The sequence below is a fragment of the Callorhinchus milii genome, unplaced genomic scaffold (assembly GCF_018977255.1).
Source record: "Callorhinchus milii isolate IMCB2004 unplaced genomic scaffold, IMCB_Cmil_1.0 Scaffold3, whole genome shotgun sequence".
In the NCBI taxonomy this organism is placed as follows: Eukaryota; Metazoa; Chordata; class Chondrichthyes; order Chimaeriformes; family Callorhinchidae; genus Callorhinchus; species Callorhinchus milii.
In genome coordinates this window covers 32,743,025-32,757,141 of record NW_024704744.1, presented here as the reverse complement: position 1 = coordinate 32,757,141, position 14,117 = coordinate 32,743,025, and the positions used below count along the sequence as shown (strand labels likewise).

Genomic DNA, 14,117 nt, shown 5'->3' with positions numbered 1-14,117 from the left:
TCCATGTATAGGTGAGATACTCTTAAGCATGATAATGGGTTCCAAGTGTGTCAGACAACTTAAAAAAAATCCCCCACACAACCATGAAATGAATGACCAGTAGTTGCAAAGAAGGAGTTTTAACTTGGGGATTCACTTATCCCTTGAGTTAAGAAACTGCAATGTTTTATCCCCAAAGTGTTTGTTTACAATAAGAGCATATGGGATTTCAAAATAATGTGTTCTAATTACAAATATTTCAAAATTAACCAATTTCTAATTTTTACATGGATATGAAAATACATTTTATTTATTGGTTCCCAGGTTGTGTGACCACCTTGAAGATTTGAACTAAGTGTCAGCAAATGCACGCAAAACAATTATATTATTTTTTTAAAAACTCGGATTAGTAATATATTGACTAATTTGGATTTTGTTGTAGAAAATAAACAAACACCATTCTTAATGTAATGCATCAGTATAAAATGGAATGTTTAACAAGCACAAATTATTGTCCAGTTGGTGAGGTATTATTGCATTGAAATGAAAGAGAATACTGTGATTTAATGTACCAGAGAATTGAAAGTTTAATTGAAATACAAGACTCCTGGGTCTATTCTTTGTTCTTTACTTGTAATTAATTCCCTGGTTCAACTTGCAATGGAGTTTTTAAGTGCAATTTGATCATTTTTGAGGTTGACTGGTTTGTGCTTTGGGATCTGAGTGAGATTATTGGTTTCTCAGTTATCCAGTAACTGTGAGCACGATGGTGGGTTTATTCAATTGTCCGGAAATTGAATCAAAGTTTGAGGAATGTAATTTTTCTGAAATATATGGTTAATATTGGAAATTAATATCAGTTATTATAGGTATAGAATTTCTGAAACAAATGACGCCAAAAATGTGCGTTATCAGCAGGTAAACTACAACAACAACAAGATTCCATTTATAGAGCGCCTTTCACGTCAGGAGGACAACACTATATTGCATGTATGATAAGAAAGGCAGTGGATCTTGACAAATAACTGACCCTAGGTATTTGAATGAATACCAAATCTGGATTAAAATTAAACAAAACAATTTTATTTTACCTGTCAACTATCAGGCACATCATTCTGAAAAGTAAACACAAGTCCATGTACTTAAATGTTTTTGCAATCTGTTACTTTTGGCGTTTGTACATTTCACTGTAAAAAAAATTCACAGCAGTGATAGTTCTGTGTTCATTTAGCCATCCATCCAGAGAGGACTCATACCTGTGCTTATCTGATGTCAAATACCAACTACTGACTATCCTCTGGAGGAAGAGGAGAGGTAAGTGGTATCTCCTGGAGCAGAAAGGCAAGTGACAAGTGACATTTTGGCAACGGAATGTCAGAAACAAGTCAATCTTCTGTGAACCTCCACAGTTATATAAGCAGGGTGCACTCCTCTGGAGAGAGTGTACGCATTACGATCCAGTCATGGGAATTTCCATGTGTAGGTGGGATACATGGAATTCTCGATGTGGTTTGGATTGGTGATGGTTTTGCACGAGTGTCAGATACCTGGCTGACCAAAATCAAATCATCAGCTCATTGTGATATTAACTGTAAAATGCACTATTTATTTGTTCATTGTACCACACAGATACATGGAATAAATGTAATTTCTGACTGTGAGTGGTGGGATGAGGAAAGCCAATTTGAGTTGTTCCCTTCATAATCCTTTGGTAAGATGTACAATGCTCTGGATCAGAAGTTGGAAAGTTAGAAAAAAAGCAGTCGCTTTCCTTGAACACTGAATGATTGCATTGCAATCCACAGGAAATCACATTCAGCATAGTTAATGCTACAGAATTACCAGTACCGCAGAGATGTGTTCAGATCTAAGCAGCTATACAGTCAGAACAAGCACAACTAAGTATTAGGATAGATTCTTCCATGAATGAAGATTGTGTAGGATTCAGTCAGCCATGAAAAAAAGTTTTCCAAAACCAACTCATCCTCAGATCCTTTACACAGGTTGCCTGGAGAAGCCAAAACTTGGATATCAGAGCTAGGACTTTGGTGTTCTTATGTCAATGTCTTAACCAAGATCTCAAAGTGCCTAGTGGACATACCTGCTCAAATCTTACAATAAAGACATTCATGGTGATAGTTGAAGGCAACTATCACTCAACTTTCCAGCAACAATTTTATTTCCATATTGCCTATCTCTAGTTGGATGCGACTTTTCCTTTAGTACTACTATTAAAAGCAAGGGGATCTCAAGGGGTGCAAACCGAAACAAATTTGCACTCAAAGTACACAGGTCTTACAAAGTAAAGAGAATAAAACGTGAAAGTGCATGTAAATTTATTTTAAAGATGCCATATAACGCACATATTCCTCCATTTATTGATTTATCTGTGATAAATGTTCAGTATTTAGGAGTCCTGTAGCTCAGCGGTTAGAGCACTCGCCTCGAAAGAGAGAGACCTGGGTTTGATTCCCGGCAGGGCGAAACCTTGGGCAAGTTTCTTTACTCCACACGCTTGATAATCCCTCAAAAAAACAATAATAATTTGGTCACCTAAGCCATGACTATTTATGGGACGCTGCTGTGCGCAATTAGCTGCCGTGTTTCGCCCACAAAATATACAGCCAATTCACTTCACAGTATATTCTGTGAAGCACTTTGAGACGAATAGAAGACGTGAAAAGCGCGATATCAAATGCAAGGATTATTATTATTATAGTTATCCAGATATGAAATTGATAAAAATAGATAGTACACGTGAAAGAGGTAAAACTAGCATTGGCACAACAGCGTTCTTTGCTGTTTTTAGAATTTTAAATTAAAATTAGAGAAAAAAATTGATTTATACTAAAATGTCAGTCAGATAAGCAGCTCAACTCAGGATACTAGTATAAACCAAACATTTTAATAAAACCTAAATATACTCTAACACAGAAAGGAAATACTAATTAAAACATGTTGCCCTTATTTTTCCATTTAAACCAGAGAGGCTGAAAATAGCTTCATGGCCTTTCTTATCTGAATGATGTCAGAAGCTCATTATTTCTTGCCAGATGCCATCAGCAGCACTTGGGCTGAGCTATGCAGATCACATTGTGCCCAGTAATCAGTGATCATGTTACAAGAGGCCTAGACATTAAAGATCAAGTTCCACCGATTTTAACTGAAAAAATGACTAATGGTCACGGAAACCCCTCTGAGAGCACACACAAGGATAGCTCTTGAGTTCACGCAAAGAGCAAGCCAAGTATAGAATTGGTGAAAACTTTATTCAGTGTAGTTTCACAAAAGACTGTCTGGCATATGCATGTATGACATGTGAGAAGTTGAATAAAGGAATATAAAGAAAGAACATTATATCCACTTGAACGACAACATTATAGTTGCATTTGAAAAAATGCAAAGTAGACGACATTTGAAAGCATACTGAATATCAAAGTCACATTTCTTATTATTCATTATATAAGGAGCAAGGCAATAAAATTCACGAAAGAACAGATACATTTATTGGATGAAAGCCATTGAAATCTATCAGGACAGTCTCAAAAAACTAAAATTAATGTTACGTTTCTCTATCTTCCATACCTCTCTGTCATTTATTTGCACAAATACCTCTATACCTACTATCTAATTAATAACAATAATTTGATCACTCAATTCACGAGTGTTTGTGGGACGCTGCTGTGCACTGCTGTATGTTTTGTGGCCATGTTTCATCCACAAAATATACAGTCAATTAACTTTATAGTATATTCTGTGAAGCTCTTTGAGATGTCTCGAAGATGTGATAAGGTGCTATATCAAATACAAGGATTAGTATTATTATTTAGTTTGCTCTAAAGTTTTGGAGACCACTAACTCCCTCCACATTTCACATCCCTGTAAAGTAATTCAATCTAAACTATTTGATCACCATTCTCATTCTGAGTTTCGGTACATGACCACTTGTAGATATTTTGACCAATTAATTCACACTGAACCTGAACACATAATTGCAATTGATTTGGGGTTGGGTTCAAAACCAGCAGCAAAGTTAAACTCGTAAACTGAGGTTTGACCATTTAATGCAAATACAGGTAGTTAGCAAACCAGTGAATAAATCCAGAAACTCTTTTTTGCAGCAAATATTTTACCCATCATGGGACTCCCAACTCTCCAAAATTTATTAAACTGGAGTTTAATAAATTTCAAGCAAACTTCAGTTTACAAGCACACTCTGAAACTTTACTGCTGATTTTGAACCCACCAAACGCTCTGAGACGCAGCCCGGCATAGAGGGTGCTATATAAGTGCAAGATATTGTTGTTGAATGGTGATAGTGTTATTTTCACAACAATACTATGTAAATATAGTGAGTAGATATGAATACAGTATATACTTTGTGGTATTTACAAGTTACTCCAGTTTAATACACGGAGAGTTGAGTCCCATGATGGGTAAAATGGTCGCTGCAAAAAGAATTCTGGATTTATTATATCACCTAGGGAGATGGGCCGTTAATAAAAAGAATACTAATTTACTATTCAAAAATTACATTAGCAACACAGAAAATAGCGATATTCAAATTGCAGTTAAAGAATTCCAACCTCCCCCTTCACTTTGCAAGTAGACATACTGAATTCAGTGGTAATCATTGATGACTACCAGTTTGAGGTGTTAATCTAAACACTAAACTTTGATTGCTGATTCCACAAGAAGCAACTAAACATATCAGAAGTTCACTGAGGATACACAAATATACACTGAGGAGGAGTTGCACTGTGCAAAAAGTGTTAATATGACTTTAGCTGCAGAAACAAACTAGTGTCAGAATTAAAATGCTTTTGACAAAATAATCATTTTTAGATTAGACTTGCAGCAAAACATTAAAGCAGCAGTCTGTGTAAACATTGGTGGAGCGTGCAGTTTGCATCAGCGAAATTCTCTTCAATTAAATCAGACCATCATTAACATTCAATCAGCCAACGACTGATATGGTGCCTTATTGTCCTGACAAATCAGCATTTGCTGCAAGAGAAACACCAAAATATATAACACCCAATTATCACAACTGTTTGCTAATATTAACCACAAATAACAATTCTAGTACCATATGTATGTAGGTAGGAAGATAGCAATGCGTAGGATTGAAAAAGCCATTGTAGTCCATCAGGCCAGGCCCATGGTAAAACAAGAGAATAATCCCTCAATTGAATTACTGAATACAATTTGGGGTTAGGAGTAATACAAATAAAGAAGAAAAAAATTGCATTCTCTTCCATTCTCCCTGATCTCATTTGTGTGCCTTGCTGTTGGGGAGGATGGAGTCAATGTAGTTTTGCACAGTCACAAGTTGTTTCTTTACTGCCTTAATAAAACCTCCAGAGATTGAATGGCCTTTTCTCTCTCTTTCCCGAAAATATTTTTGTGCAGGTTCCTGAGAATGCTAAATTTGGCACTAAATACAGGCAATTCGTACACCAGTGCAATCTCCTGAGATGTTGCTGCTGTTTACTGTTTACAAAAACTAGTCAAAGAAGAATGGTGGACCTCAGGTGTCAGGATTTTAGATTTTTGGATTTGATTTGCAAAGAGGAGAAATCATAATCTAAATATCCTTTTTTGATGTTGTGATATTATATGATTGTGAATAGCTGGTTGAGCACAGTGAGCTTGGCTACTAACTCCATCCTCCTCAACAGCAAGGCACACATTTGCTATCAGGGAGAATGGAAGAGATTGCATTTTTTGTTATTTTTATTTGTATTACTCCTAACCCTGAATAACAAAAAACATCAATATTGCAGTGTATTTTTATAGCAATATGTCATCGAACAAAACATGCTTAACAATGATAAACAGTTTATAAAAATCTGCCCCGAATATTTTTCAAGACAATACATCCCAGCATTTAGGTTAACATTCATCACTGGTTTGTGATAATGCCAACAAGGAATGTTTGATAATTTTTGCAACGAACACATCACCTTAAAAAAGATTGTAAGTGTTGTTGACAAGACAGAGCATTAAAGACCCACTTGTCCACTTTGCCAATTGGGATGACTGTGTAGCAGTCTGTTTCCATAGTAATGACATCCTGCCAATGTCATTTTCCATGCTCTTCAAGTAGCTGGAATCTGGCATTCAGGAGCACATGGAGTAGCTAAGGTCACTGTGCTCTGCAAGGATCTTTGCAATTCGCATTTATATAACATCAAAAAGAGATATATAGCTTAATATTTCTCCTCTTCGCAAATCAGATCCAAGAATTTTAAATTCTGAGGTCCACCATTCTCTCTTCACTATTTTTTGTAAACAGTAAACAGCAGTGACATCTCAGCAGATTGCACTGGTGTATGAATTGCCTGTATTTAATGCTAATCTTAGCAGGAACCTGCACGGAAATATTCAACCTCTGGAGGTTTTGTCAAGGCAGTAAAAAAGCAACTTGTGTCTGTGCAAAGGTACATTGAAAAGTCAGTAGAGCATTTAACTAGATCAGACCTGCAGATCTTAAGGAAGAGATTATTTTAATGTATCACCATAGCAGTGAGTGATATGGACTGTGGAGGTTTCACCCAAAGCATGGGTGCAGCTGCACTGGCACGTGTAATGTATTGCAGCAATAAAAATGGAAAGGAGGGGTAGCTAAGAGGCATATATTGTAAATTGGGAAACATTCAGTTTAATTTTGTTTGATTCACACATGACCAGATCACTGCATATTTCAATCTGCAGCATTTACATTTTGATGAAATTTACAATACATTTTGGTAATCTCCAACATAAAATCACAGCCTTATTATACAGACCAATAAACAAGTGTTAACAGTAATAATAAGTACAGTAAACATTTTAGTGATACTCATTATCTAATTCAATAAACCAATTATACCGCAGTACATTACACTGGAATCTGCCTTGCAGTTTAGTGAATTTTCAGCCTGGCTCCCTTAGTAGCACTCTAGCCTCTGAGTCACAAGATTGTGAGTTCAAGTCCTGCATTGGAATTTTGAATATAAAGTTTAGGCTGATATTGCAATACCAGCTCTGTGGGATTAACTGTTAAACTGAGGTCCTCCCTATCTGTTCAAGTGAACATTAAAGACACTATTTCCATGATACTATTCAAAAAGAAAGAGGTATTTCTCCCACTATCCTGGCCAACAATTCTCAGGAAAACAAATTGGTCATTCGTTTATGGGGAATTGCTGTGTACAAATTGGCTGTGGAATTTTCTTACAAATACCTACTTTACTGGACATCGTTTGAAAAGTCTTAACAATTTGATAAGGTGCTACATCAACTGCAAGGATTATTATTATTTACTCAATAAAATGTAAGGAGTTACATACTCTAGAATCCTCATGCCTGCTGCAATTTCTGTTAAATTTGTTTTGCCATGTAATCTGATTCATCACTCATGAAATTAGCATATCAGGATTAAATTCACACTTCACAAAGACTAGAACAAAGAGTGTACAAAACATGCTAAACTCCTTTGTTATGTTCTGTGTGAAATTTAGTATGAATGTACAAGATTGCTCTGTAATAATCACAGTCAGAGGCATACTTACTGTTATGTATGCACAGTTACCTACTACTAATGTATTCCTCTCCTCCAAGGTCCACAGTCTCTGTGCCTTTACAGCTTTTGTTTTTGAACAGCTTGCTTCCTCCCATGACATAAGATGCATCAGACCTGGAGGTTCCACCACATGTTACTATAGATGCCTTTCTATTTTATGCCAATTTTGCTTTTGAACAGAACTAGTGACCATTGAGATATAATGATTTGGCGCATTTAGAATCCTTCCTGGAAGGCAGGTGGACAAAACTGTAAAAAAAAGCTAATGGAATCTTAGGTTTATAAATAGGGGTATAAAATATAAAAGTAAAGAGATAATGATAAACTTACATAACTGGTTAGTTAGACCTAAGTATTGGTCACTTCACTTTAGGAAAGATGTCAAGGCAATAGAGGGGGTGCAAAGGAGATTTACTAGGATGAGCATGGGGATGAGTGGTTCGACCTATGAGTGGAGACAGGACGAACTGGAATGTTTTTGCTGCAACAAAGCAGATTGAGGGGTGACCTCATGGAGGTCTTTAAAATTATGAGTGGTTTTGATCAAGTCAATATGGAGAAATTATTTCCACTGGTCAGTGACTCAGTGATAATTTAAGATAATTAGCAATTGAGCAAATGGGGAAGTTAAAAGAATTGTTTTCATGGCCAGAGTCATTAGGAAATGGAATTCACTGCCGGGAGAGGTAATTGAGGCAAAATCCACATTGGCCTTCAAGAGGGAGCTAGACAAATACCTTAAAAAGAGTCATGGAAAGAGGTATAGAGAAAGGGTAGGTAAGTGGAACTGAAAGGACTGCTCGTGAGTGACTCGGCAAAGACACAATGGGCTGAATGGCTGACTTCTGTGCCATAAATTTCTATGGTTCTACATTCACTCACTTTCCCACCATAGCCATGGGTATCAGCCTAACAAAATTGGTAGACTCTCACCTCTGAGCCAGAAGATAGTTTGTTCAACACACTTGTCAGAACTTTACCCTCATAGTTTACTGTGAGAGATAATTGGTTTATTGCATTAGATAATGAGTTTCATTGTCATAGGTGCTGTTCCTTCAGATGAGATGTTAAACATCCATCTGTTCAGGTGGACATTAAAGTTTCTATCTATCCTATAGATCTATTTGAAAAGAGAAGAAAATTTCTCCCGGTGTCCTGACCAACAATCCTCCAGATTTTAAAAACAGGATCATTCTCTTGATTGGCTGTTTGTGGGACACTGCTGAGCATAACTTGGTGGCATGTCTGCCTACAAATGCACAGTCACTATCCTTTATAGAAATATTGTGAAATGTTTAGAGATCCTTTTAACTTTAAAGGTGCTGCACCAAATGCAAGGATTATATTTGTACATGCATTGTCATTTACATAACCCTCCTATTTTCACATTTATCACATTGCCTGCCTCATTCGTTGCTCGGTTTGTAAAGCTTTTTCACACACACCATTTACAAACTTCAGCTTTTCCCAACATGGTGCATGGTAGCACCTGTCATCTCATGTGCAGCAGCATTAATGATCTTTCTTCATGTTGTGCAGTTTATTTATTTATTTTTACAAATTTCTTGCCAGGTTTTGGAGTCAAGACGGGTTTGACCCTGGGGTTTTAATTTGAGGGATTCTTAAATCAATCCACAAATCTAGAGATCATAAACATACCAGGAGGGGGTCTACCAGCAAAAAATCTGCTTGCATAGCAGGCTGGAGGTGATGTGGAGGACCAGAGTCTACTGAGCAGTGGGAGCAGACAAGCCGGTACGAGGTTAGCAGGTCACAGAGGTAGGGAGGAGCAAGGCAGTGGAGGGCTTCGAAGGCGAGGCAAGGATTTTGAACTCTGTCCTCTGGGGGACGGGGAGCCTGTGGAGCAGGATGGGAGTGGGGGTGATAGGGTTACAGAGCCTGGTGTGGGAGGGGACACAAGCTGCAAAGTTCTGAATGATCTGCAGCTTGAGGAGGGAAGAGTTGGGAAGAATTGGGGAGGGAAGAGTTAACAAGCAGGGAGCTATTGTAATCAAGCCTGGATGTGATGAATGAGTAGATGAAGGTCTCGGCAGTGGCGGAGTCAGGCAATGTTGCGGAGTGGGGGGAACGCATGGCAGGTTATGGCATGCTTGTAGTGTTTGAAGACAGTTGAGGATCAAACAAGACGCCAAGGTTCCAGACTGGCTCAGTGAGTCCATCTATGAATGGTGATGCTGTCTCCGTCTGAGATGTGGAGGTGTTGACAGGAGTCAAGCAGGAGACACTTGGTCTTGTTGACATTCAACTGGAGAAAGTTAGCTCTGATCCAGGACTTGATGGCAGAGAGTATGTCAGACAACAGTGGTCCTGGAATCAAGGATGTAGCAGAAAGATAGAGTTGGGTGTCATCCACATACATGTGGAAGTTAATCCCATTTCTGCAGATGATGTCACCAAGATTGTATGTAGTTATTGAAGAGAGGATCAAGAGCGGACCCCTGAGGAATACTGCACGAGTCAGTGCGAGGGCTGGAGAAAAGCAATTTGTGGAGACAAAGTGGAGATGGTGTGAAAGGTAAGGTTTGTACCAGGCCTGGAGAGGAAGGAGTGAATCTGGGCAGCAACAATGTGTTCCAGGACCTTGGAAAGGAAAGGGAGGTTGGAGAAGGGGTGGAAGTTGGAGAGCAGGATGGATCCGGGAAGGTTTTTTTGAGGATGGGGTTGATGACAGCTGTTTTTAAGGGGGTGGGAATGGTGCCAGTGGACAAGGAAAGGTTGACAATGTCTGTTACTAGAAGGAGGTGGAGCTGGGAGGTAAGGAGAGGGGTAGGGATGGGTTCAAGGGAACAGATGGCGGGCTTCAATTTGGCCATGATGGAGGTGAGAGAAGAGGAGTAGACAGGGTCAAAGATGTTGAGGGAGGAATTGGATATGGGCCGGAGTGTGAGGGAGAGATGGGGAGGGGTAGTGGTGGAAAGGACATAGGCAGCCGAGCGAATCCCCTCAATTTTGGTCTTGAGGAAGTCCAGCATCTCCTAGCATTTGGAGTTGGAGGAGAGGATGGTCATGGTATGAGAGGATGGGTGGAGGAGCTGGTTTGTGGTGGAGAAGCAGTGTCCGGGGTTGCCCTTGACCACCAAGATTATAGATACATAAGACACGGGTGTGTTTGTGCAAGATTTGATATTTTCAAATTCTTTTATGAATACTAGAAATTAGATTTCATATGTTATATGTTTTGACCATTGTTAGTATATTCAATGGAGAAGCTGTCCCACCAAAACTTTCTCCAACTAAATGCTGACAAAAGTTAGACCTATCCTGCTCTGCTCCTGCCACTGACTGACCTCAGCTTGTCAACCATATCAACCTCCCCAATCATTCACTGCAGTACAGAACCTCAGCATTTTGTTCAACACTCAGTTCTCCTTCAAACCTTTCACTGCAACATTGTTTGCCTTTGCCACATCCTCATCCCCAGTGCAGCCAACACCTTCATCCATGCCTTTACCATCTCAAGATTTTACTTCTCTAATGCCCCACTTGCTGTTCTTCCCTGCTCTACCCTCCAGAAACTTCAGACCACCCAGGAATTCTGCAGTCTCCCCTTCTCTCCCACATCAAGCTCCACAAGCCCATCATCCCTTCTTGCCCAGCTCCACTGGCTCTCTGACCCTCAGTGGATTGGTGCTAAGATCCTCATCCTTATATGCTTCCACAGTTTTGCACAATTGTAGCTCTGTGATCCTATACCCCCTTCAAACCTTCCATTTCACAACAATGGCCTCCTTCATGTTTCTGTTACACCAGCATGAGGCGAGTTTCAAGCCACTCGCTCAGACTTGATAAAGTAGTTTAGGATGTTCTCCTACATGTAAGCCATTATAGAAATGTAGATATTAATTAATAAATAAATATACGGTATACTACAACAAGCCTCTGTTTACCTAGCAGTAAGTCGATTGGTTGTTAGTCAATTTGCGGATCGTTTTCAGGGTTAATAATTCCTCAAAATAAATTGATTTGTGGGATACTGCTGTGAGCAATTGGCCGTTTCAACGACAGAATACACGGTCAATCCGCTTTACAATATATTCTGTGAAGTGCTTTGAGATGTTTGATAAGGCACTATATCAAATGCAAAGATTATTATTATTAAGTGCAAGTTCTTGTTGCTGCTGGAAGGTCTCATGTGAAAATCAACCTTGACACAATTAGTCCAGAAGAGAACCACTTCAACAACAACAACTTGCATTTATATACCATCCCAGTTGTTTCAGGGTTTTTAACTTTAGTGTAGTTCATTTAGTTTGTCAGCTACTTTAGAAGTGTGAATTGCACATTATTATAGTTGCTTCATCATTCACTGCTAATGAATGCCCATTTTGTAATTAAAAATGGAATATGAGGCTCCAGTTCTTATGAGACACTCAGGGATCAGCTTTTACTTGATTTTGCCAGTATTCGTCATTTGTTCTCTATTCGTTCATCTGGGAATGCCACCTGTTTTAGTACTTCACCACAACTTGTCACATCCAAGTTTAAGTTACAGAAGCCTTGAGTCTGACAAACACGACCTACTGCACTAATTGGACTCCCAGTACTTCAGGGAAATGCAAAGACGCTCTTGTCAGCAATTTTGGGAAAAGTATTAATAGGCCAGAGATTCAGAGGCTACGGTACATTTGGTCTTTTAACAAATTAAATATATTTCAATCAGAAAATACTTGTTCGAAAACTATGATGCATAATTTTTAATTGAAGCATAGCAAATCTCTCTAAAGCTTTTTCCCCCTTCCCTATCAACCATATTTAAATTTTAAGTCTAGATATTAAAACAGACAAGCAAATTGATAGGGTGCATAACGGTGCTCTTCTTAATACTGCCTTTATGTGAATTCCAGAAATGCTGCTTAAAGCCTAATGCCTGATACATTTTAATCCATAGTTGAAATAAATATACCCCCCACCACCTACACAAGTAATAAGCCTGACTGCACAATTTCTCAGGCTACACGATCCGTGTTATTTATGGAAAGCTGTGGTAATCTAATTCTACTGCTGACTGGTACAGCCATTTCTAATTCACACAGTAACTTGAGAAGAATTATTTTCATCTTAAAATATGTTTTTTTAAAAAACTTTTACAGCAAATTTCAAAGGAAATACAGTTTGCATACTAACGCTGAACGACTGATACTGAGCCAATGACAAGGTACACACTTGTAGCTCTTTTACAGTACCTTCAGTTGTGCTTTCAGTCATACTGATCAAGTTTCTTATGTTCTGTCTTTCCTCAATGATAATGATAGTCTTCAATTATGCAGGATTTGATTAATCAGATGAATAAAAATGAATGGGGGAGCTTGCATTATGGAGAACTTCTGGTGCTTCTGTAGAGTCCTTCCCCCAGCAAAATCCTCTGCAACTGGAGACTTGTTGCTAGGAATAAGGAGATCCACTTCAATCTAAAAGGACGATGTATTGCGATCTGGATCCAGCTCTCCTGTTTAGAATCTTTGGTATCTGAAGGCAGCCAGCTAGGAGGGACGATAAAGCAGAAAAGGATACCAAAAAGCAGTTTATAGTGTGACACCAGTTCAAGCCCCAGCAACCTCCCCTGTTGTAACTGCTGCTCCCAATGTACAGGTCAAAATAATTACATATTTGCTTCAAGGTAACCTTATCCATTATTACTCAGTTTTATTATTAGAGCAGTCGATACCCAGTCCATTCTGCATTGCCTTTTTTAGCCAGGGGAGGGCCCCAAGACCACTGGTGTCAGGCGGCAATGAATTATGGGTACAAAAGCTCATTTATTTTTCATTCCCCCATGATTTAAATTCCAGCTGTCATGCTGGGCCTGTAGAGTCAGGAGGTTAGCCTTGCAATCAGATACAAATGATATGTTAAACACAACTGAATCTCTTGCACAAAATGCTATTTGGCCACACCTCGCCAAGCAACATATTCATTTATTTCACCTTACAATCATGACAGTGGTATTGATGGTTTGTGTTCAGTGGATCATCTTTAAACCCAGCACATTCTGCCACTAACTGAAGAAACTCACAATGCTCAGTGACTGGCCTTCCACAAGACAGCTGTCCATGTTATTGAGTCTTCACTGAAAAGCACATTGCTTGAAGGTGATGCAATATAATAACAAAAGAAATCTGAAAACTTTCAGCTGTTCCACACTCAATGCCTCAACCTCTGGATCACACAGCTCTCAGGATCAATAAGAAACCTGACATAATAATGTCATGCTGTTGTACTATTCTCACAAAACTTCAATAAATCGCAGGATCAGTCAACATGAGCATTAAAATTATAGACTATAAAACTTAATGATCTAAGGAAAATAAACCACCGACTGAGTCAGCTCGGAATTAGCTACTTGCCCTCCAGGTCCGTGAGTGCTTGACAACATTCAGTAGTGCAAAAGCTTCAAGTGCTTACTGTAAAGACCTTGTTGAACATTTTTAGCTCCTTTGCGTGAACTGGTTAAATTGTACCACATTTTAAGAGTATACAGCACATATTCACCTTTATCAATAAGGTCAAGAGGTCCAAAAGAAGTCAAACTTAGAAATGAGGGCATGAAGAG

General features: G+C 38.6%; 1 protein-coding gene and 1 non-coding gene across 6 annotated transcripts in view; one reads left to right on the top strand and one right to left on the bottom strand.

The window, feature by feature from the left end:
- The window catches only part of trdn (triadin), a 258,959-nt gene extending 245,698 nt beyond the window's left edge, over positions 1 to 13,261 (bottom strand). For all 5 annotated transcript variants that reach the window (XM_042333199.1, XM_042333200.1, XM_042333201.1 and 2 more), the window contains exon 1: positions 12,751 to 13,261. In XM_042333199.1, the coding sequence (XP_042189133.1) occupies positions 12,751 to 12,772 (22 nt within the window). In that variant the 5' untranslated portion in view covers positions 12,773 to 13,261. The remainder of the gene's footprint in view (positions 1 to 12,750) is intronic.
- trnas-cga lies at positions 2,392 to 2,463 on the top strand. The gene has a single exon. It is a non-coding gene; the product is annotated as a tRNA-Ser (tRNA).
- Positions 13,262 to 14,117: the final 856 nt, after the last annotated feature.